This window comes from Lissotriton vulgaris, chromosome 1_1 (genome assembly GCF_964263255.1).
Source record: "Lissotriton vulgaris chromosome 1_1, aLisVul1.2, whole genome shotgun sequence".
In the NCBI taxonomy this organism is placed as follows: domain Eukaryota; kingdom Metazoa; phylum Chordata; class Amphibia; order Caudata; family Salamandridae; genus Lissotriton; species Lissotriton vulgaris.
The window spans coordinates 1,311,304,618-1,311,328,883 of record NC_141685.1 but is presented as its reverse complement, the minus strand read 5'-3'; the positions used below and the strand labels follow the sequence as shown (position 1 = coordinate 1,311,328,883).

Below are 24,266 nucleotides of genomic sequence, written 5' to 3'. Positions count from 1 at the left end.
ACATGTGAAAATCCTCATCTTTCTCTTGACTGCATTTTGCGATCTCGGCGTTCTTCCATTACCCAGTTTCGATAGTTTTAGAGGTTTCCAATATACTCTATGTAAACAAAAGATGTGGTTTGCTCCTTAAATTGGCAGCATAGTCAGTGGAATAAAGAATGTTAAAAGATACTTGCCATGTATCTTCTGGCTGCATCCCCAGGAAGCAATTTTACCACAGCTCATCTGGCAGTCTGAAGACACTGTCCAATAGATTCACCAGTGACCAATACCATCTAGCCACTTGTTTAATGTGCCTATATCCGCCCCTTTTGTCTGAAATCAACTTCAAACTTGAAGGTATTTGAGCCTCAAGACTTTGTTATTGGAGACCTAGGACATTTTTTCCCAGAAGACCAACTCTCCTTGTTCGACCAAATGGTCCCATCTCATTAGACCTGCCTCCTTTAAAGGAACTGCCAGGGTATCCTTAGTCTATTTTGGGGAGCCTGGTGCATCCCATATAAGTGTTAACCAGTTGTAATAAGTGAGTTTAGTCTCCTTTCTCATTAAGAACCACAATGCAGCCATGCTCTGTAGGACCTTAGGATGCACCTTCTTGTAGTATTTTGAGTCTCCAAACTTATACACGAATCCCAGCTCTCCTCATCTTATGTCCCATAACATAACTCTGAACATTCTCCCAATGTCTGAGCTGTCTGGCTCCTGTAATAACATCTTTCCATTCTTCAATAGAAAGGCCCAGGCATAGTAACGCAGATCCAGCAGGGATAACCCACCCCTTTGTCTTATTTCCTCTGTAATTTCTTCCAGGCAATCCTTGGACCTTTTGAAGCTCAAATGAATCTACTGATCTTACTCTGCATTTTTACCAGGCACTCAGTATTAAAAGTTAGAGGAATTGCCTGGAATAAAAAAGTTAACGTAGGAAGGATAGACATTTATACCAGGTTTATTTTCCCTAACATGGTTAGTGGTAAGTAAGGCCACCTCAACATCAGCTTGCAAGCTTCCTTCATTACTTTTGAGACGTTTACCTCTGGAAGATTGTGTCCTGTATGATTTTTTTACCTAGATATCGTATCACTTTTTTACATATGTGCAGTTTCTTCTCCAAATTCCAAGTCATAATCTCTGTTATAGGATTATTTACTGAGTAGCCTGCAATCAGACTAACTTTCAGAGTTAAGTCGTTTATTTAAGGGACAGCTACCCGCAGATCTGAGGTGAAAACCATAAGATCATCTGCATATAAGGCCACCGTTTTTTCCCAGCACTTATATCTCAAAGGAGGGATTTGTTCCTCCGTTCTGATCTTTATTGCCAGAGGTTCAATATATAAATTGAAAAGCATGGGTGATAGTGGGCAGCCCTGTTTAGTCCCCCTTAAAATCTTAAAGGGTGTAGAGATTCCCAGTCACCAGGACTCTGGCACACAGTTCTCGATATATCATGGCCAGCATCCTACAAACTTTTTCACCCACATTTTACAACTTTAACATGGTCCGTAGATAAGCCCAGTTTACCCAGTAAAATGCCTCAGTGGGTGGAGTGTGCTGGTTTCAGCCATGCCTTAACCTCCTTCTCAGTGACCACTAGCCCTTCCTGATGTAACTCCCCAAAATAATTCTGGAAAGCTTCCTCGATTTTCTCGCATCTTGAGAAAAGTCTACCTGAGTGATCACAACTAGTTTTCTTGTATGGCGCTCCTTACTTGCTCCATCTTAGCTTACCAGGCTAGAAGTTTCCTGCAACACGGTCAATACTCAAAATGCGAGATACTGCTAACTTTCCACCTCTTTCTTAGCTTATCTTCCACTACTTCTTCATTTTCCGTTTTTAAGGCTTGAAGAGAAGCTTGTAGAGTTGCTTTTTCACTTTTATCCACAGCACTTACCATCTCCCGTTTGCGAACCTGAATTTGATTTTCCAGCTTCCCTACCTCTGCCTCATACATTTCCCTTTTAAATGCAACCATACTAATTATTTTCCTCCTTAAAACGGCCTTGTTTGCATACCAAACGACTCCCACGATGGCGCTATCCACATTGATAGTAAAAATTCCTCAGTCTCTAACCTAAGCGCCTTGATAGCTGCCTCATCCTGCAGCAAACTTTGAACTAATCTAGTGGACAGAGACATAACGAATGAGACTGCAGAGTGATCTGACAAATGGGCCCCTACATGCAAGATATCTTGCACAAACTCTTTTAATCCCTGGTCATCCAGAAAAAAATCGATTCTGGCCTGGTGCCCATATTGTTTGTTGTTATGAGTAAAACCTTTTTTAACCTCCATCATGCCTCTCTATATATCACATAATCCAAGCTGTTTCAAGGAGATTTTGATTTGAGACAGCATCTTACTATTTCTAATTGACCTGCTATTGATGGAACAATTTAATGTATTGTCTAAAATCACATTAAAATCATCAGCCAAAACGACAGGATCAGAGAAGTTTAATAGCTGTATCAACATTTCTTCGAATGGCCCTACGTCATTAATATTTAACCATAGTAGCCCACTAATGTGAACTTTTGATAATGGATCGTTAACTTCGATATGACCCATCTGCTCTATCTCCTATACTGTCCTCTATACTAATATATGTTTTTTATCAATATGGCCACCCCCTTTATATTCAAATGGTGACCTGTTCACACAACGTTCGGGCCCATCATCAAGTTCCAAATAGTTCTCGAGTATTCACTTTGGTTAAATGAGTTTCTCGTAAAATACTAATCTGAGCTGAGGCATCTTTAAGATACTGCAGAATCTTTTCCATTCTTCCTTTCACTGTTAGGTCATTGACATTCCAGGATATTTCTCCCTAGACTCTCTGGTCATCAACCATTCTCTACTCATTAAGAAAAATAAATTGGGATCATCTAACACTGTTCTAGGGAGATAGCTAGTTAAGAAGGAAACCTTTGCCTAATGCTCTCCACCCAGTGACCTTATCTCTAATACTACCTAAGTCCCTCCTCGCCAACCCCCTGGAGAACCCTTCTTCCTTTCTCATGACCTAAGGCCTATGGGGCCCCTGAGTCGAGACTGGACCTAAAAGAGAAAAAATTTAACATAATTTAATTATGCCCCCGGGGCGTGAGCCTCTCATATACTTCCTTATCACCGAAAAAGAAAGGTGCAAGCAAGAATTTTTTTTTTTCAGATATCAGGATCTTCTGAAACGTACCAAGAGAGAGAAAGCCCCAGGAGGGTATTGCTTTATTGTTGTTCGTTCAAACTTAGCTGGCATCAATTTCCGAGATACTTTTTATAAATTCATCCATTTCATCAAATCTTCTGAAATTGTGCGTCTTGTTCTTACACATCACTCTCAATGAGGCTGGGAATTTTAACTGTGCTGTAGCTCCTGGTTTACTCAATGGTTCTAGCCTTTTCCCTAATTTCCATTGCTTGTTTGCGGTAATCTGAGATATATCTGATCCTATCTCAAAGCTTAACCCATCCACCCTAAGAGATTTCAATGTTAAGGCTTTTAATAGAATCTCTTCCGTTATTTTATAAGTCTGAAAGTTAAATAGAATCTTCCTCGACTTCATTCTATTGGGGTTTACCCTGTAGGGGTCTCTATGTATCCTTTGAATATCAGTGGAGAGGTGTGGTGCAGCGGCAAGGGCAGCTGACTTCAGAGCACAGGATTCATGGTTTGATCCCTGGCGGCAGCTCAGCTCAGCACCATGTGACTCTGGGCAATAGCTCACTTAATTTCCACGACGGCCCCAGCGCCTTAAGACCCATAAGGGTGAGTAGTTTGCGCTTTACAAATACGGATTAATGATATCCTGTAATGGGCCGTCAACTTGAGTCCCTAATTTAATCAATTTTACCACAAAAGCTTTCAGATTTTTGCCTTCTGCCCCATCTGGAAATTTACGGCAGTGGCAGGTTGTTCCTTCTCTGATTATTCTCCAGGGACTCCATCTTTCCTTGCTTTCCTTCTCCACTTTCTTTAAAGAGTCTAATACCTTCCTTATTCACAGCAGCTTGAATTGTTAGCTCCTTAACTGTAGATTCCAACTCATGGGTCCTGTCCGCTAGATCATCAAACCTTTTTTCCAGCTTATCATAGGCCTTTCATTTATCCTTCTGATTTAACTCTGAATTCTCAAATCTACTCCTAATTACTGTGGTTAGAATCTGGATCAGGTCTCCAACTGACTGCAGTGATGCTTGTGTTAAAGTTACCTCTGCTACCTCAGCTACTGGGGTTATAGGGCTCACAGGCCTCTGTGCTATCAGTATTCCCATGGGGAAGTGGGCTCACCACAGTTGCTTCTGCCTTGCACTTCCTTAGCACTGACCCAATGCATGATGATCATCGACCTCTGGTTCAACTGTAGCTAAAATCGGGAATCTGATGGGACTTAGGAAGTCTACCTCACCTACGTTTGGCAATTTACTACTGAATGGAGGACTGTCTATAACCAGAACCTCACTCTCCTGAACCCCCTAAACCCCCTTTCGGTTTTCCTCTTTCCCTTGTTTTTTACAATATCAGGGTCTTGGGCATAACTTTACAAAAGGTCTGGAGTGATAAATTAATCCTGAGCCTCTGCTTCTGGCTCTCACGCTTATTCCCCCCCCTTCCATATGTCCATTTCCCCCTCAGTGTTAATCCCTTTGGGGCAAATGTTCCAATGACTCGGTGTTAGACTCCCTAGCTGGCTGTACTGTTCTGCCCAGCAGTGTTTTTTAGTATGGACTGAAAAGAACCTGGTGGGCACCTCTGTTCCTGCACTTCTTAAGGCGTATCTTGTATGCTTGAAAACGCTCTCCTGTTTTGACAAAAGGGTGCAGGTGCTGCACCTTTCCCCTCCAAACTCTCCAGACAGGCTTCGCCCTCTTTATTTCTTACCAGTGTCTGCACAGCTGTCCTATTGTGCACATGATGCGACATGATGCGTCATACTGTAAATATGACGCATCATTGGTGTCGCAAGGAGGGCGCAATAAAAAGTGACGCATCGCTGTTTTCACGCAGCGATGTGTCATTTTTCATAAATGAGACCCCAGGTACGATTGTTTCTTAGTTATTTACCCATCCCGGGGGAATGATATTACTCCTGACTCAGCAGTAACCGTGACCAGCCGCTAGCTGGCCGCCATGGTCTCCTCCCTTGGCCTCTTTCTGCAAATTGGTGTTATTCTAGAAGATTCATGCGTTAGCATAAGGATAATCTTAAAACACATACTATACTTTCTTAACCTGTCTGCAGCTTTCGATGGAGCAACTCAGGATAGATTGTGAGGAATACTGCAAGACTACAAACATGACCATATTTTTTTATAACTCGTAAGGTTCTTCTTCATCAACACATATTCATATGGAAGTATTAGGAAGGCACTCAAAATTAATAATAACAAATGATGGCTTGAAACAGAACTGCTGCCTGGCACCATGTATTTCAATATCTCTCTAGGTGACTTCCCTTGATTCATAAGTAAGGCTGGGACCCTTTCAACAAAAACAAAACCTGTGGCATTCTAATCCATTAATACACAGAAGGCATGGAACTCTCGCAAACAATGAACAGGCTTACTACAGACAGTTGATCAGTTTGGAAAATGTGCCTGAGCAAATGGCTAAAATATCTACCGGAGGGCTTCTTATAACCACAGTGGACACCTCAAGAGTAACACATTTTCCGAGGATGAGTTTGCCTACTTGGGCAGGATACTGAAAGGTTGGTTAGCTCATACAAAAAAGAATGCTCCTTAGACTCAAGGGGAGCAACTTACCTATTACTAAAGAATATGCAGGGCAATGGGGTAGTTATGTTAGTATACCTATTAAGATACTGCACCAGTAGAGCTCGATGGCTCCACAGTCTATTGGTGAGTTAGTGGCAAATGCCTTGGCAGGCTTTATAAAGAATGAGCGAGGGCAATGTGGAGCTTCTGTTGTACATCACAGAGTGGAGGAATACTGTTGGCAGTGCTGAACTGTGGACTTATTTGAATGACCATTGATCAATTTGAGTTGAGGGTGTATAAATCACCTATAGAAGGACTATATCAAATATACAATCCACCTAGCCAATAATTATGTATTAAGTCCATACACTCAATTACATTGTTGACACGTTTATTAAATAGTAATAATCAAGTGCTCAAAAAAGAGTGATCACATGGTGCGCACAAATGTGAAAGAGTGACCAAATGACTGCGCCACGGAAAATATATCAGAAACGTGGTCAATGCGTCTATATATTTTGCGAGTCCCTCTATGGATCATTTAGATGTCTATTAATTGATCAAGTTTCTTTCAAAAAAAGTCATAGTGATCCTTTGTTTTCCTGTGTTATTGTAGATTACCCTTGGTTCGTCACTGATGCATTGGGCAACCCTTGTGTTTTATTAGTATTCCGTAAGGTCAGCATTTGGAGCTTACAATGTAGATTTGCCTACATAGCTTCCAGTCATTAGGCAATCATTGTTACTCATAAAGAACACAACACTCTTAAAGCTTCAATTAAATATTCATGGCAATGAAGAGAACATTTGGTCACAGTCTGAGGTCTTAGGGCCATATGTATGAAGCAAATTCGCATTCGCAAAGGCCGAAATTCACAGAATTACGGCATTTGCGAATGCGAATTAGGAAAATGATATGTATGAAGTAAAATCTGGTGCAAAATAAGGAATCGCAAAATGTGCGATTCCTTATTTTGCAATTGCATTTAAGGAATCGCAAATTTTGCGATTCCTTAAATGCAATGTATGAAGCCCAAAAAATTCCAAAATGCCCTTAAGGAATCGCAAATTACCACCAACTTCTAGTTGGTGGTAAGTTTCCTTTAAAAATGCACATTTCAGCATTTTTCAACGGGCCATGTGACGCACATACATACCCTTAGGGCATGTATGTGTGCCACATGTGCACCCATGCATATTTCAGGGGTGCAACAGGGTGTCCTTTAGACACCCCAGCACCCTTGAAATTATTCTCAATTTGCGATTTTCAAATTGCGAATCGCAAAACTGAGAATACCTTCCCATTCATTCCTATGGGCCTCCTGGACCATAGAAATGAATGGGAAAGTTCTCCTTAATTGCGATTCGCAATTTGTGAATCGCAATTAAGGAATACTAAGAATTTGCTAAAAAAAGCAAATTTGTACATACATACCAATTTGCGATTCTGAAATAGCGATTTCTTAAAAATCGCTATTTCAGAATCGCAAATCGGTACCTTCATACATTTTGGGGCAGATTTATGTTAACTGGCGCATCCCCAGGGATGCGCCAGTTAACGTGCGCCACAGTGCGCCACAGCTACGCCACCCATGGTGCGCCACATTTACAATGCGGCGCACCATGGTGCAAAAACGGCACAGATGCGTGACGCATCTGTGCCGGAAAGGTGGCGCATTGCTGGAGTTGCGTCGCAAGTACGACGCAGCTCCAGCAAGGCTCGGGGGTGCCCCATCTTCACAATGCTGCGTCAAGACCTACGCCTGCTTCAAGCAGGCGCAGGGTTTTGATGCAGCATTGGCCTGAAAGTGACTGAGTGAAATCTCATAGATTTCACTCAGCCACTTTCAGGAGGCGTTCCTGCGCAGGAACGCCCCCCCCCTGCGCAGGAACGCCTCCTTATGGCGCAGGGCTTTGCAACGTGACGCATCTCCTAGATGCGTCACGTTGTAAATAGGGCGCATTGTTTGCGCCGCCGTTGCCTCAAATAAAGTGATGCAATTGCGGAGCAAAGAGGCGCAAGGGCATCATAAATCTGCCCCATGGTCCTTAGGTACTAGCACACAAGTCATGATACTTGGCTGCAATCTCTTACTAAAGTCATAGGGGTAAAGGAAAAAGTGACGTGAGGAGCAAGACTTAAATTGCTTTGTGGTCAGTTAAGTTTAAAGTCTTGTTCCAGATCCAACGATTTAGATCTTGCAGCCATTTGCACCTCATCCGCATACATTGCTGGAGCCCTGAGACCTACAATATTGTTGTTTTGAACTGACGTGTGATTTTAACTTTGTTAAAATGTCAGCTGGGTCAAATAAAATTGTCGGCACTGAAAGGATATAGAAGAAGGGAGTATTTAAGTGTAGGCAAGGTCTGCCCTGTTAGCAAGTAATTGATCAGACACTGCTAGATGTACATGTTATTCCTACATAAGAGAACACAAAAACATTTAAAGGAGAGTTTTGAATAATTCATCAGGTTGTTCCTGAGAACTGGACTTGCTGGGCTTGAGGGCAACATTTTTCGGCATTGTTATTAACTGATGGATTTTTTTATGAAGTGTCATAATTGAACATTGATATAATACATTTTTATATATATGTTATTAGGTAAACTATATTTATTAGAATGTTTTACAGCTTGCAAAGCGAGTAGATTGTTAAGCGGGTAATTTAAATAAAGAAAATTAAAAAGCAGGTTTTCTTGAGACTCATCCGTCAGCCCGGGAATATTTCCGATGCACAGATATTTTAAATCGTTCCGTAGAAAAATTCTATCAGGACAACGAGTCTTATTAATACAATCTCCAAATAAAGACGGAACTACTGGGCATTTAGTCACAATTCTTAATAATGCTTTTAAAAAGAGACAAACAACTTCTTGTGGATCCTTTATATTTAGGTACATTTAGCCTTGCGTTTTTTTTAAAAAAGGGATATGAAAAACAACAGCCATAAGAAATATCAAAACTGGGAAGGGTTTCATCTTCACACTTGAATGGAAGCAATCTAAGACATCTGCATTTTCGTGTTCCTGATGTATAAAAAAGTACCTTTTCGTTTGTGTATTACATTTTGCTTAATTCTTACCTTTGCTAAGATAATTTTTATAGGTTTAGGAAGGAAATAGTGTTATGATATGATTCCTAAATTGTTCAAGATTATTTCCAGACACATTTGTCGAATAGCACATCTCACCTTAGCAATCAGGCCACAGAGATCAGATTCCAGAGTAACCAGCTACTTTAAAAAGGGATCACAGGTTTAACTGTTTGTTTTGCACAAGTCACACCTCCTGCTTATGTGGCATTCCTTAGACCCTTGAAAGAATCAAAAGTTCCAAGAAAGGTAAGTAGATAGTATCCTTGGATGCAGACATTTTGCTTACTCAGAATGCTTTGTGTAATGCTGGAGAACATTGTCCATGAAGATCCACCAGTCTTGACATTTCTTTTCATGTCAAGTAGTGGTTAGAGCTCTCAATATGTTTCGATGCATGTTCCACGCCTGGCCAACAATAAGCAAATAAAGTGATGTATTAGGCAAGGCAGGTTGTACCTTATCTGGGGATGCAGAAAAAGTACTGAGAACATTCTCCCTGCACAGCTGCAGCTATTGGGGCCCTATACTAAAACACATCACTAACGGGTATGAGCATTATGAAGAAAAGGACTGCTAAAGCACTGGCCAGGAATTAGCTGGAGAGATGCTGGATACATTATCATTTTCAAAGGCAGCACACTTACCTTTCAGAAGGCAAGCTCAGCAAATCTGTAATATTGATGTGCAATGTGACTTGAAGAATTACATTTGGTAAGGCAGGAGTCTGAAGAGGTGGGCTCTCCAACCTAAACAGAGAATCTAAGTAAAGTAGAACATGTACTTATAGAGCTTAGTTTATCCAGTAGGGGTGCACATTTTTATACCAGTAAATGACTACATTTAGGAACTCAAACAAGTTTTTCCTAAGAAAAAAGAAAGGTTGGCTGAAATAACATTTTATCAAAAGTGGAAAACAATTAAGTATAGTGTGGCCAATACTAATACTTATTTTCTTAAATGAAAGACACCAAATTGCAAAACTGGACACACACACATGCACCCTTGCATATTAATATGTGTTTTGAAGGCAATCACTTAGTTGTTGATCCTTTTGCACTAAAATTCAGAAGCAACATTATCTCCTTTGTTCATTCCATTAAGCCCAGCATTTGAATCTTTTTATGTTAACAAACGACCATTTTGTGTCTTATATTTTTATGGAAAATTGAGGCTTACTTGGCATTTGCACAGCAAACATCTTAAACACAACATTATACTAAATTTCAATACTTTTTTATTGTCGTTATCATGAAGAATTGTGCAGTTCGTCTCTCTTTCTTGACGTCTGCCAACAAACTGCTAATAAAAGATTGTAAACAGTATTGTGTGGGATTTGAATATTTTGCTCCCACTCGATTCCCAGAAATTATGTCCCTGGATTTTTCTTATCCTGTTTTCCTTTGAGTATCACGTGTCCGCATTCCATGGCTTTGACTAGTTCACCAGCTCAGCACACAACATCTTGCCCCCACGGCTACATCCCTTCCTGTTTTTAAAAGAGCTGGAATGTGGTGAGGAACTTACATGTAACACCAAACAAAATAAAACGTATTGTCTTGAACGCATTAAGAAATGAAAGTACTGACAAATGAAATACAGTTGGCTTCTTGGCCTGGTATACTTGTCTTTCCTTCATGTACTAAACAGCATTTTCATACACTTAAAATGGCTGCCGCAGTATTAACTATAAGACATTGTTATCCTTTGTATAGATCTTGTCATGGTGACCGAACAGTTTAATTGTACTTACCACCAAATACTTTGCAGATAGACATGACATGATACATGCCAACAGACCAGTGCTTAATTTGTAAAATAAATTGAAGTGACGTGGCTGAAAATGCTGCCAAGGAGGCTACAGCCCACTTCTACCTCCAGTGTGCCCAACTTTCAACACCCACATAGTCTCTATCCTGTAACAATGCTCTGCTGTCTGTCCCCTAAGCTATGCTTTTTACTTCTTTACCTACACCGACTGAGTGCGAAAACAAAATGTACACCAAATGAAAATGCTTTTTGTGAACATATTAATCAGTGCAGTCTGACCTGGGTTTGTTGCAGGTCAGGAGGCTGCTTGAGCACAGCAGGTCATGTCACTGCTAGTGCTGCCTGTAATTAGTTTGGTCCAGTTATGACGATGGCATAGGCATCCACTGCTCAGCTTGCTGTGACCCTGCCTGCCACAGCACAAGCACTGTCCCCAGATGTAATGCTGCAATGCCTGTGAGATGTGAGTATGGCTGTTGCACCCACTGGGCTCAAGCAAAATCAGCAATTGGCATGCTTGGAGGCAGAGCACGGTAACTGCAGGTGACTCCATAGCGCAAAAAAGTTGCTTTGGGCCACAGCCACATCAAGCACGTTGAGGATAGTAGCAATGCAGGGCTGCAGACCCCCACTACAATCATCCAATGGGAGGCTTAGGCTTAGGCTCAGGCAGTGGCAGGGTACAACAGACACTGGGAATAGAATGAAAGCCATTCGTTAATGAGGACTTCTTGGATTCATGACAGGTGTTACAACATCATCACTAAAGTGATGATACACAATCATGCCTTCCTGAACAGATGTATGACTGCCCATGAAAACATGCCAGCCCGTCACCATGATAGGTATGTGGTTCTTTTTATTTTAAATTGGGCAATTAATATTGATATCACCACCTAGAAATTGTAGCCCCGGCCCAGTGAAAGAAGGGCCTGTGCTGAGCACCTGAAAGCACCTGCTCAAATTAAGCACTGCAACAGACCCGATTCAGGCAGGAGATTTCCGAATTTTTAAGTAAAAAATGTTTTTTCATGTGCTTTCTACCTAAAATTGCCCTTGTTTCAATATAAGCTATAGGAAAATGAATTCTCCTGATTTATTTTTTCACAGTCCCCCACTTTGAAAATGTTATGTATGGGGCATAAAATTTTGCAATGCTAACCACCTGCTTGACAAATGCATTAACTACAATGTGTTGCAGCGAAGGTGTTAACTTTTTCTAGAGGTTTCAAACACTGCAAGAGAAATTAGAAGTTCTTTTAACTGTCACACAAGTACACACAATGGTGACACTCCAGACCAACAACTGAATGTGAAATATCCTCCAATGCCGATATTACCCTCACGGCTCACGCTTCTGACCTCTGACCTCTTTGGTTCATGGAGAAAGCTGACTTTACCAGTCCTCTTTCCATCACTTTGCTCCCTGTCGCAGACAACAGAGGTGGTCTGGCTGGCAATGTCAGAGGAAGAAACTGCAGAAGAAGTGTCAAGAAGGGCACATTGCGTATTATGTCAGATAATATTAGCGTTGAAAAGAATCTTAATTTACAAACAAAAAGAGAAGTTTTGCTTGTAGAGTCAATCGACCACTTGGGAGTTTCCGCATGGTATTTCTACTCCGCACACTTTCTTAGTTAGGAGGTGCTCGCTTCTAATTGAAGAATTTACTTTTGTGCATTCGACTGCCACCTGTGCGAAACTTGGTGCTGTTTGCCAGCTTTTCAGCAGTTCCTTACCCAATCTTTTATTCCTGTGATTTATAAGATTTATCTCACGATTTGTTCAGACTAAACCTTTGAAGGGATCGCCCTACAGCATACTTTTGTCATTGTGTAGCTAGATTTATGTCAGGATGCTGAGGAAGGGTATCACCAATGTAAGATCCCTTTGCGTCAGGTGTGCCTTTGATATTTTGATCCACTGGGTAGAGCTGCTTTTCTTTTCTAGGAAAATAAGAGAGATGGGGAATAATCATTGTCAACCTGGATAGGCGTACCATCAAGTCATGGCTCCTCAGGAGCGTGGGATGTCTGTCATCCAAAGATGCCTAGACAAATTACTCAATCCTCACCATTTCTAGGTTTCATCGAAGTGTTTACAAATGAGGTGGTGCCCACCTTCTGAAAGGATGCATATGCTCTGTGCATACTAAGGGGCTTATTTACAAGAGACTTGCGCCGCTGGTACGTTACTTTTTCCCATATTAACTGTGATGCACCGGCGGAGCAAGGGGCTTGCAAATAAGCCTCTAAGTGCTAAGCCTCATGCCCCTCCGGGCCGGTGCACACTAGTTTCCCATCATGCCAGTGGAGGAATATCCAAGCCATGGACCAAATCAGCAGGGATGGCAAAGCTTGAGTGCTATGACTAGGAAGGGTAGGCCCATCACTAATAAAATAGCCGGGCAAGTAACTTAAGCATTAACTCCATGCCTCTCTTTATCATCCAAGTCCTTAATTGCATGGAATACCAAAGCAGTGAGGGTTACGCCTGGCATAATCTGAAGAAAAAAATAATATATATATATAAATATATATATATAAATATAAATATATATATATATATATAATATATATTATATATAAATATATATATATATAATATATATTATATATAAATATATATATATATATAATATGTATTCCAAATCGGAGGAGTAGGTTCAAGACCTTGGGGTTTTTTATTTATAGGGTGCGTAAAATAACACCTATTCCGCCTAATGCACCAAGATCCTTGTGTTATGGTAAATACCGTACTGTTTTCTCCTGTTAAATTCCATCAGGCTTGACCTGCTGAAATGTAACGAAGGGTGGTGTATTTAAAGCATACATTAATGACTAGGTAATTGCAAGAAATTACGTGCATGAATGGAGATCTTAAATAAAATTGCATAATCAAGGTAGATGGTTCAAGCTTTGGTAAAACTGGCGCGTGCTCTTAATCAAGACTTCAATGAACTGTTTTGAAAAAGAGATCCTAGGATTTCCAGGCAAAGGTGATTTCATGACCTGTTTCGGTATCTCCTTGGCCTACAACATGGCTTCACACTACGGAGGCACCCTTTTCTGCTAAAATACACTCATGTCCAGAACTTCCTATTGCAGCCCTGGGTAGCCGTCTGGATGGTGAGGTATTTGACGTAGCATATAGATCTTTGAGTACTTCGCACCGTAGCTGGTGGTGCTCTGCCTACCACGAGCCTTATTCAGGGCTGGAAGCTTAGCTGCCATTTTGGCCCACCATGTTATGAGGATTTCCTACACACAAGGAGTGGCGGGATATAGGGAAGCTACGTACCGCCCTGGAAATTGTCATAAAGGGGCAGGTCTAGTAGCCACTGAATGGTCACATGGGTTCCTGCACTGTTCATTTTTCTCTCTTCCTACTTTTAGCACAGTTTCTCTCTGTGGTCTTTAGAAAAATCAGGTTTTTATTTACCTATAGGATGCAAAGCTGACCATTTTCTCCTGCTTAAGGGTACTGTGACTGTCCATGTGACATAAACCGCCTGATGTTGCAATAACAAAGTGATGTTGCTTGAATGAAACAACATCACTTGCCAACATGGAAGGGGGACGGCAATGGATTTCTATCATAGTCAAGACATTTAAAAATAGTCTTAATTTTAAGACTATAAGTCCTATAAATCCCAGAATTGAATACAGCCTATTGATTAAATGGCAGACCTCCTCCTTAAGCCGGAGTGCTGTATTTTCTTGTACACTGCTAAGAGGACAATTTCACATTTCTAAATTGGCTGCACCTTTCCAAAAACGGGGACAAAAATAGAGAAACGCAAAATGTCTTTGTACAGACAAACCTTGGCATACATATGTACTGAATGTTTTATCCTCCCACACAAAGACGAGAGTGAAAGCAGAAAAAACAGAAATCCTGGCATATCCTTAAGCAAACAAAGAAAATATGCAATGTACAGGTATCTTATTGCAGAGAGACCATTTTTGCCTTAAAAATGTTTATTGCACCTTTGTTTGAATGGTATGTTCATAAAGATTTCAACCGTTTGAGATGACATTTTACGTTATTTTTTTTAATTAAACGCTTGCGATTGCAATACTGGTGACTGTTTTTTTTCTTTCTTTTGGAATGGTTTATTTAAATTGCAATTACTTGATGTTTTTTCAGAGTTGAGGTAAAATGTTAATACTGTGGCTGAAAATATATTATATATATATATATATATATATATATATATATATATATATATATATATATATATATATATATATATATATATATATATATATATATATATATATATATATATATATACCATGAAGAATTTCCGCTGGCATTTGCATTTGCCAGTGGAAACTGTAGGTTTTTTGTGCAGGTGTTCCCCTGCTAAGGGGAGTCCTGAAACGTATTTTTTAACATATATATATATATATATACATATATATATATATATATATATATATATATATATATATATATATATATATATATATATATATATATATATATATATATATATATATTCCTTCCTATCGAAAGGGTCAGACCAGTGTTCACATTGATGATTGGGCAAGAGATGCTGTCGTGGGGGGTGTACAAAGATTGGCTGGAGACACGTTTTATCTTCTTTCCCCATCCTTAAAGACGAGGAGGCAAATGTGGGAGGAAGGGAGCAAGCCCCTCAACCCGAAAAATAAATACAAATTGTGAGTTTTCCGACTCAAAAAAGCTCCCAGAATTAAACAGGAAGCCAAGATGCACTTGAGGACTCCTCCAGAAGGATTCCAAATTAGAGCCAGGCTTTGGGTATATGGAAACATTTGTGTTTGTCCCAAAATTCTCGCAGTGCCCTGTTGCTCTTTTGCAGTCCATGAATTGCTCAGTTAGGTCCAGAATGAAACCTCATAGAATTTCAATTCTTATACAGTTGTAACTCTCATGACCACCTCCCGGCTGGAGCTGGAGCCACTCCGGTGCTCATTAGGCCTCAGATGGCTGAGTATGTGCAGAATCGTATACCCACAGTGATGGTTCAAGATAGTTCTAACCCTCTGGCTGCGCCTGGGGTTCCGGTCATTGTTCGAGGGGTGATTTGTCCGTGAATTTCTCCCCACGAGCTTCATAGTCCCCCCGAGGGGTTCTCCTAGGTCCTTCGTTTTGTCATAGTTCAGCACTTTCCACTGCTGGTTCACAGCCTGCCATCGCTTGAATATCCGGTAAACGGAAGAGCCTTCATGAATGATGAGACCTGTTGAGGACAAGGGAGAGTTTTAGAAACCTTTGAATAGTGATCCTCATCAAAGAGGCCTTTACAACACATTAATACAGTACCAAGATCACCCCAAGCCACCAGAGAGTGAATGGGCCACGCCTCTCCACCAGGCACATTGTGGACTCTACTGAAGCCATGTCTTGCAGCCTGACATGTGAAGATTGCCCACCACCTATACCTCAGATGGCCTCACCATTCATTACACGCACGGGGAAGCTCTATGAGGAGGGCCCCATCAATCACCTCCCCAGTCACGCAACGAGGACATTAAGCAGCAATTCAGTGGTAGACGAAATAATTAAATGAATAATACATTGTAAGTCTGTGTGATGTACCTTGGCATTCACCTAAAGCAATAGTTCATTACATTTGTCAGTTGGTCTGTAACTGGGACACCATGCTACCTTTGTCGACACTCACTTTGCAAAATATTATATTTTGGGAATTTCTCAAACTACATCAACATACTGGACCAGAGTAACACATTTCAATGGTTTGTAAAAATGGGAGCCCTTGACGATAAATGTGGTTTTCCTTGCGACAGGTAGTCTTCGGCTTGAGGGACCTATCATGCGTAGGAGAATAGTCATCCTGGACTCCACTGGGATGAAGACAATCGCTATGGGTGGATGGATAAAAATTGCATTCCTAAAAGGGCAGTCTTGTCTGATGGTGCTGACTCCATCTGCATGAACTCTATGAGATGGGACAATGTATATGGAACAATTTCCGCTATCCAGAACCTCTGAGAATCTTAACGGCGGAATCAACTATCTCGGACCAACCTGTACGTAGATAATATTCAAATTTAGCTGAAGATGTGTTTCTTAAAAGGGATCTGCAGTGTAAAAATCTAAATCTGCTTATCCTGTGTTTATAATCGGAACATTCTCATTTTCAGACATAATCTGGAAAAGGCAGAATTCAAACTCTCACCTCAAGATCATAAAAACAAATTTAACCAAGCTTGGTTCTGTTGCCTTCACATGGACGGCTCCATAAGTACCCCAACTCATACCCCTATAGGAAAATCTATTGGTTTCTGAAATTATCCACACTTATTCACTGCAGTTAGCGAGATCGACCCTCCATTCACCAAGCAAACTAAAGCCTCTCTTACAACTGCGTGACTTTTGCTAGCGGGTAAAACCACTAAGACTTTCATGCACCGCCCGTTTTAATGCATCACAAATAGGGCACTCCAAGATCCTCTTTAGTACCTTAAATCTATTGGGAAAAATATATATTTTATCACATCACCCCTGTTTTGATAGAACTTTATTAGTTACCTCTTGAACCAGAATCAAATTAAGGCCACCTGCGTTATATTTAACAATTTTAATCTTTTTCTCTCTCTCCCTTCAAAACGTCCTGTGGTGAGGAAAAAGCCATTGGTAAAAATGGCTTTAGAACTGAAACTAATAATTTAAAATCCTACTTAATGGCAGTCGAATCATCTATAATGTTGCTCCCTCCCAATTTAACTCACTGCCCTAAGACCTAAGGTGTCAAGAAAACGTTCTACAATTATGGAAAACATTGAAAACATGTTTAATCAATATTTCCCGCAGCCCGCATGCAGCTAACTCAGTCTCCATCTTTTAGTAACAAATGCCACCGCTGAGTTCTTAGGCCGATTGTCTCTTCCTTTCCTCTCACTTTCTCTATCTTTTCATATATAGTGTACATGGGACATAGTTAGACATGGATCAGATGGGGTGAGGTATTCACCACACCCAGTGGCAGTGGTGGCTGGCATCTGTCACTCGCCACTCCCGAGGACACTGAAGCCCTGCACTTACTCTAATCCAGCTGTCTTAAGACAGCTGGGTTACAGGTTTCAAAGTGCGCATGAATGGCAAGATGTACGGCCACAGGGACATGCGCACTTTGAAAAGTACATAATCAGCCCACAATCCTCCCTTCTACTGTCACTCAGCAGCGGCCCGCCGCCGTCCTGACGCTCCGTTCAGGATGAGAGGATGAAAATTAAAATGGTAATGTATTACCATTCTATTTTTTCATTTTTGGGGGTAATTAAGTGGGGCGACGCTCCTCCGCTCCAACGGAGGAGACGCCCCTGCCCAGTGAACACCATTACCCCAGGGCGAGGTATAGTTTAGGTGCAGTAAGTATCTCCTACTCCCATTTACGTTGTTTAACTTAGAAATGAGGTATAACCTAGTGGAATCAGTCTTGTAAGTGACAGCTTTTACCTTCCAGTGTCTGTCAAGGGAAAACAGCGAGGATAGGAGAATTATTATGTCACCACTTCGGTTCTGGATCCTTGCACACAGTCTTGCTTATTATGCAGGGAACAGAATTTAGCCCTGAGCCTATAATCCTGGGCTCAGAGTCTAATTACGAGTGCCTCGGATGGGATGTGAAATGTGCCCCACAGGGCGTAAAACCATGGGTGGTTATAAGTATTGTTTCTTGGAAAGCAGGGAGCCTCACAGATTGAAAGACGTTAACAAAGTCACAGAAAGAAACTTTTTGAACGCACAGTTAAAATAGTTCTCACCATATCTCCTTCCACTCTATTATTTTCATTCTGAGATTGTCCTGGATCTTAAGGGTGCAACATAGGGCCTCACAGCCACATTTAAATTGCATCAGGCTCTTCATATTACAACATGGTCAGGAGCATTCGGTTGGTCGATCAGGCCACTTTTTAATAGGTGATCATTACAAAATGATTTATTATCACTCGGTGAATCATCAGAAAACTTTCTAAATGCAAATTGCATTTGAAAGTTTTACTGGAAGTGAACTTGCGTATGTGCACATTACATTCTCAAAACCCTAATTAAAATTTAATGCAGTAATGTTGTAACTGGTTGGCCAGAAAATCACTTTTCGCTGTAACATAATGAATTACAGCCTTTTCTTGGTAACATTGAAAAGGTTTTTTATGTCTCATGCTGCAGCAGGCGTCTTCTGGCTTGCAGCTGCCACCGAGATGGTGGATGCTGCTCAGAGGCAGAAGGAAGTAAAACTTGTTATCAGCACCTCGAGTCGCGGTGTTTTGGCGCATGTTTCTTAGAATGCACCTTCATCACTTGGTCCTTTTTGTCTCTATCCAAACCAACCCCATAATCCATTGCATGGTTGAGAAAATGACTAGCTAGGCTAATGTACCTGTGCCAAATAACCAGTAGACATCCTGCAGGTCACAGGTTCCAACCGCGATGAGACGAGTGAAAGTTTACCCTTTCCGTGTAATGTGCACCTTTGGTGAAAAGTGACACTGGTTCATACAGTGAACTGAATCCACAAACCTGCTGCCGAATGCTCTGTATAAAAAAAAACAATTTTACTACTGCCTCTTCAGTCATTCCTTAAAAAATGGTCAAGGCACATTTTTCTGTGAAAAAATAGTTTTAGGTGCCACATATCTCTGTTTCTTTTCTCATAAATGATGTCTTAAGGTGACTGCATTGTGTTGAGCACTTTTTTGCCTTACCTGCTTAGAGGTCGGTTCAGTTTTGGATGCAAACTCCTGTCAGGTGGTATTTGTTCATCCACTAGTTGCATGTGCTATTTAGCAACGCAAAACATTTATAGCAGATAAAACCAGCCCATTCCAAATTAAAAGTCACAGCTCTGCCACGTGATGACACACGTGCAGAAGGTGAGGTCTGAGGAGGCCGCAGTGTGACTTGAGTTTGAAGTGTCGACACAGTTGAACCTGGGGCTCAGTGTCAACACAGTTGCTCCTGTGTGCCTTCTGAAATACATTGTGGGAAGCCAGGGAAAAGAGCTGGAGTGACACACCTCTTTTCTATAATAGCAATCCCAAGTGGTAGAACTTTGCTGCTGCCCTTCGACATTTATGTTGTTGTCTTGTTGAGAGCCCCAAGATTTAGTCTTAACACCTATTCTCCTCAATGTGTACGTTGTACTGATGAGATCTGTGTATGGAGGCATTGGTGCATTGTCACACCCGCGTGCTGTTGACACACAAGTTTACCTTAAAAGTTCTTCCAACCAGTATATCAACACTTTGGACTCAGTTTAAATCAAACTGGAAACATGAATGACCAATAACTATCTTCATCTCAAACCAAAAAGATAGAATTTATAATGTTCTCACCTAAAACCAAAAATATCGTTGACCTGCAAACTGCTTCAGTTTATAGGCTTCATACCTGTCCTCTATCCCACAGTGATCTTAGTGGGATTTACACTTGGGGAATATTTATCAGAGTTGTGTCACCCATGTGCCACGCAATGGGGAGCAAGAACGATGCAACCGCTAAGTTAGAATTATCAAGTCATGCAAGGCCACCTTGCGATCCCTGCATGGCTTTATTAATCTAGAGTAACGCAACACAGCGTAAATTGATATGTTGCATTACTCTGCACCAGGGAAGCGTTCCATGGGTGGACCATGGGTGTTTGCACACATCCACCCATGGATTTTGGTGCATTCCCACAGATTTATCAACACTGGTAGACCTGGGAATGCGTCAACATGCTGTGCCGCCCCTGGTGAGGCATAACAAGAAGAAATATCTTTATTTCTCCCTGTTCTTTCCTCTTTCCTAGTGGGCTGCATTCTGCAGCACACATAAAAAGAGGAAAATGTCTCAGAGGATTGCTTTTTTGCAGGAATTTGCCCCTTCCTGCACAAAAACAATCCTGCTTACAACGCAGGCCTGAGTTAGCGCTAGGCAGCGAAGAGTGTGCCAGCGCATGGAAAAGACATGATTGCACTGTATAATGTTAAATACAGTGCATTCCTTCCCTTTCGCGCAGTCTGTCACAGCATGGTGGCTTGCCGCGCTATGCTGCATGAAAGTTTGATAAATATGCCCCTAGATCTGTCCCTCACCACGATACTTCACCCTCACCTACAGGCTCTAATGAAAATGAAGCAGTTTCTGACATCGGTCCAAATGACATCTGCAGCTCGAGCATTGATGGTATCCAGACTAGACGTTGGAAATGCACTCTGACGGGCGTACTACAATCCAAACATAGCTCACTGAAAACCATCCTACAACAATGAAAACCTGGGGGCATATTACCAAGAACGGTGTTAAAATCATCGCCGGTTTAGCGGCAGAAAACTGCAGCTAAAGCGGCGATAATGGACTTGATAATATACCCTGGAGAATTTCAATAGAAGCCCATGTTCACACCAGAACATTGACTTCTATTGGAATTCTCAGGGGCGTATTATCAAGCCCATTAATGCCCCCTAGTCTCCTGTCCAAAAAAAAGCATCATTACATATCCCCCATCCTCACTGCTGTACACTGGCTTCTTAGTGAGGCCACGTTATTGATCCCTCTTTCAAGGGACAAGAGGCTATTTAATTTCTGGCTTCCTCATATAAAGAACACTAAACATCACCAATTTTTTCCACCCGCCAGCCGCGCCCACTGCCTACTGCACCACTCCCTCCCTCAAAGACCAATTTCATTGAGGCCACAGCACACTCCCATTGAGCAGGTCCCTGTCCCAGCTCCCCTGTTTTTTCACCTTTGGCCTAGCTGTCAGCTTGTTGACTCCCACTGAGCAGCAGCTCTCCCCGACGCACCACCTGCTCCCTGTGTGCTGTAGTGTTTTTTTGTAACTCCTTTGTGTGCTGTATTGTGATCCCATTCTGTTTTGTGATCCCATTGTAACTTCTCTGCCAATTAGTCCGCTTAGATTAATATAGTCTCCTCTGTTTAACATAGTTTCCGTATAGTAACCCAATTGCCAGTGTATTTCCATTGCATTTAGTTGTACTTTCTTCAATTTTTCTGCTGATACCTCCCCACCCAGTTTTGCCACCCGCTGGCCCTTCCCACTGCCTACCATGCCCCTGCCTCAGCCTCCCCTAGGACCTACTTAATGGTGGCCGCAGCGTTCCTGATACACCAAAGGCATGCAAAGGAATATCGTCTGCATCTGGGCCGCACCCAGGGCCATGAACCCTGGTCCCCGCCACCCTCTGCTACCAAAGGACCATTCACCTGCTGACATTGTCATTTCTTCTGCAACACAGAGCCGACAATCCACAAGGGAACCCATGCCACACCCACCCGAAAGGCCACAAACACCCGATCCCTCTGCAAACACGTCACAGAAATTTGGGACACCATCTCTACCCTCTCCCCTGATGTTGCCTTCATCATTGAAACATGGCTCAGCACCTCCTTAAACCTCAATACCGCCACCGCAACACCCTATGGATACAGGATGAGACATCGAGACCATACCAACAAACATGACAGAGGCTTCAACCATCATCTTCAAGGAAACCCTCCGATGCATCACCACCAACAATGACCAAACTGCTCACATGGAACACCTTGACTTCCAACGACAGACCAATGCCAAGACAATGATCAGAGGCACCTTCATATACTGGCCCCCGGGACCTCAACCGACCTTCTGCAACTCCATCACCAAGTCATCTCATCATCCCCCTATCCATTGACTCTTACTATTATATCCTACTAGGTGACCTTAAGTTCCACATCAAGGACCCCCACAATGCTAGCTCCACCACCTTTCTGGAGAATCTGAACAACATCGGCCTCACCCAGCTGGTCACTGAATCCACACACAAAGCTAGAAATGCACATTACCCCATCTTCATCTTCATCTCCAGCAACAGAGTCAAATTCTGCCACGTCACAGAACTCACCTGGTTCAACAACACCATTGTTCACTTTACCATCGACTGCGTCCAGCACACCATCACCAAGCATCACAGCTCTTCCCACCACAGCTAGGGCAAGGTAACAGACACATAGTGGACTCAGGCCCTCAGTACCACCCAAACCGATGCCTCATCTGACTGGCCATCTAGAACTTCTCCACATGGATCACCAAATGCACCAACAGAGTTGCCTCGATGAAACCAGCAAAAACATCTTAACAAGCAAGCTGGCACACCCCAGAACTCAGAACCACCAAGAGCAACTGCTACCGACTCAAGAAACACTGGTGATCCACAAGGAACCCTGCCTACAGAGCAGATCACAAACAGCCCTCAGCAACTACCACCTATGCATCAAGAAAGCCAGGAAAGCAGCCATCACTACCCGCATTGATACAGCAGTCAACCACATGAAATAACTTGTCAAAATAGTCTAGGAATTCCCAACCCCGCAGCCACAGAGAACAGAGACAGAGAACACAATCCACCCCTTCCAAGAACTCTGTGACACCCTCTCTGACTACTTCCAAGATAGCCACAACCTACAACAACTTCCACTCCAACCCATTGCCCTCAACAGCCTCGTCCAACCAGCTCTCATCAGCTGAATGATCACCTCGTGGTCACCACTCAACATACTGACTACTTCAGCCATGATGTAATCTATCCACTCCGACCCCTGCCCCGCGGTCTTTTTATCCTTGGAATCCACCGATTCAGCACAGAACTCACCAGCATCATTCACACCTAGAGCACCACAGAAGCCTTCCTGTACAGATGAAAACATGCAGAGGTCAGACCCCCTAAAGAAAACCTCCTCCGACCCCAGTAAACTCCAAAATTACTGACTGATCTCCTTGCTGCCGTACCCTGCCAAAGTACTAGAAAAGGCCATCAACCAACAGCTTACGGAATTCCGGGAACAAGACCATGCTGATTGCAGCCACATAAAGCATCAAACCCTCCTCGACCGCTGGGAAACAGTGGCCCTCATCCTCCTTGACCTCTCTGCTGCGTTCTACGCTATATCCCACCACGCCCTCAGCAACAGACTAAGCAGCATCGGCATACAGCAAAACACCCTCCTTCCAGGATGCACACTGAGCATCCAGCTGCCTCCCTTCACCTCCGAACTTCATGACATCGTATGCAGCTTATGCCAAGGATCATACCTCAGCCCCACCCTGTTCAATACCTACATGATCCCCTTAGCAGAAATCATCAAATCCCACGGCCTCAACATATTCTCCTATGTAGACGACACACAAATCATCCTCTTGCTCACCAGGGACACCTCCACCACCAGAACAATCTTCCGAGACCCCATGACCAATATAGCCAACGGGATGAGGATAAACTGCCTTAAACTTAACTTCGGCAAGACAGAAGTACTGATCTTGAGGAAAAGCACATCCATGTGGGACCACAGCTGGTAGCCAGCAGAACTCAGACCCACACCAGTGCCAACAGCCCATGCATGCAACCTTAGTATCATCCTCTGCAGCTAACTGACCATGAAACGACAAGTCAACACAATCGCCTTCTCCTGCTTCAATACCCTCTGCATGCTCCGCAGAATCTTCAGATGGATACCAGTCAACACCAGAAAGATCATAAAATATGCAACAGAGAACCCCCATTTGAAGTATGAAGTGTTGATTAATTAACTATTCTACTGTGTAATTAGAAAAAAGAAAAGTCTAGTGTTAGAACTGGCTATTTCTGGTTGGCTAAGGCTGACGCCAAAGCTAGGCAGAAACCACCA

General features: G+C 42.3%; 1 protein-coding gene across 1 annotated transcript in view; it reads right to left on the bottom strand.

Moving 5' to 3' along the window:
- Window positions 1-15,116: 15,116 nt before the first annotated feature.
- The window catches only part of MARCHF9 (membrane associated ring-CH-type finger 9), a 459,926-nt gene continuing 450,776 nt past the window's right edge, over window positions 15,117-24,266 (bottom strand). The window contains exon 4 of the mRNA XM_086936523.1: window positions 15,117-15,816. Coding sequence (XP_086792649.1) covers window positions 15,488-15,816 — 329 coding nt within the window. The 3' untranslated portion in view covers window positions 15,117-15,487. The remainder of the gene's footprint in view (window positions 15,817-24,266) is intronic.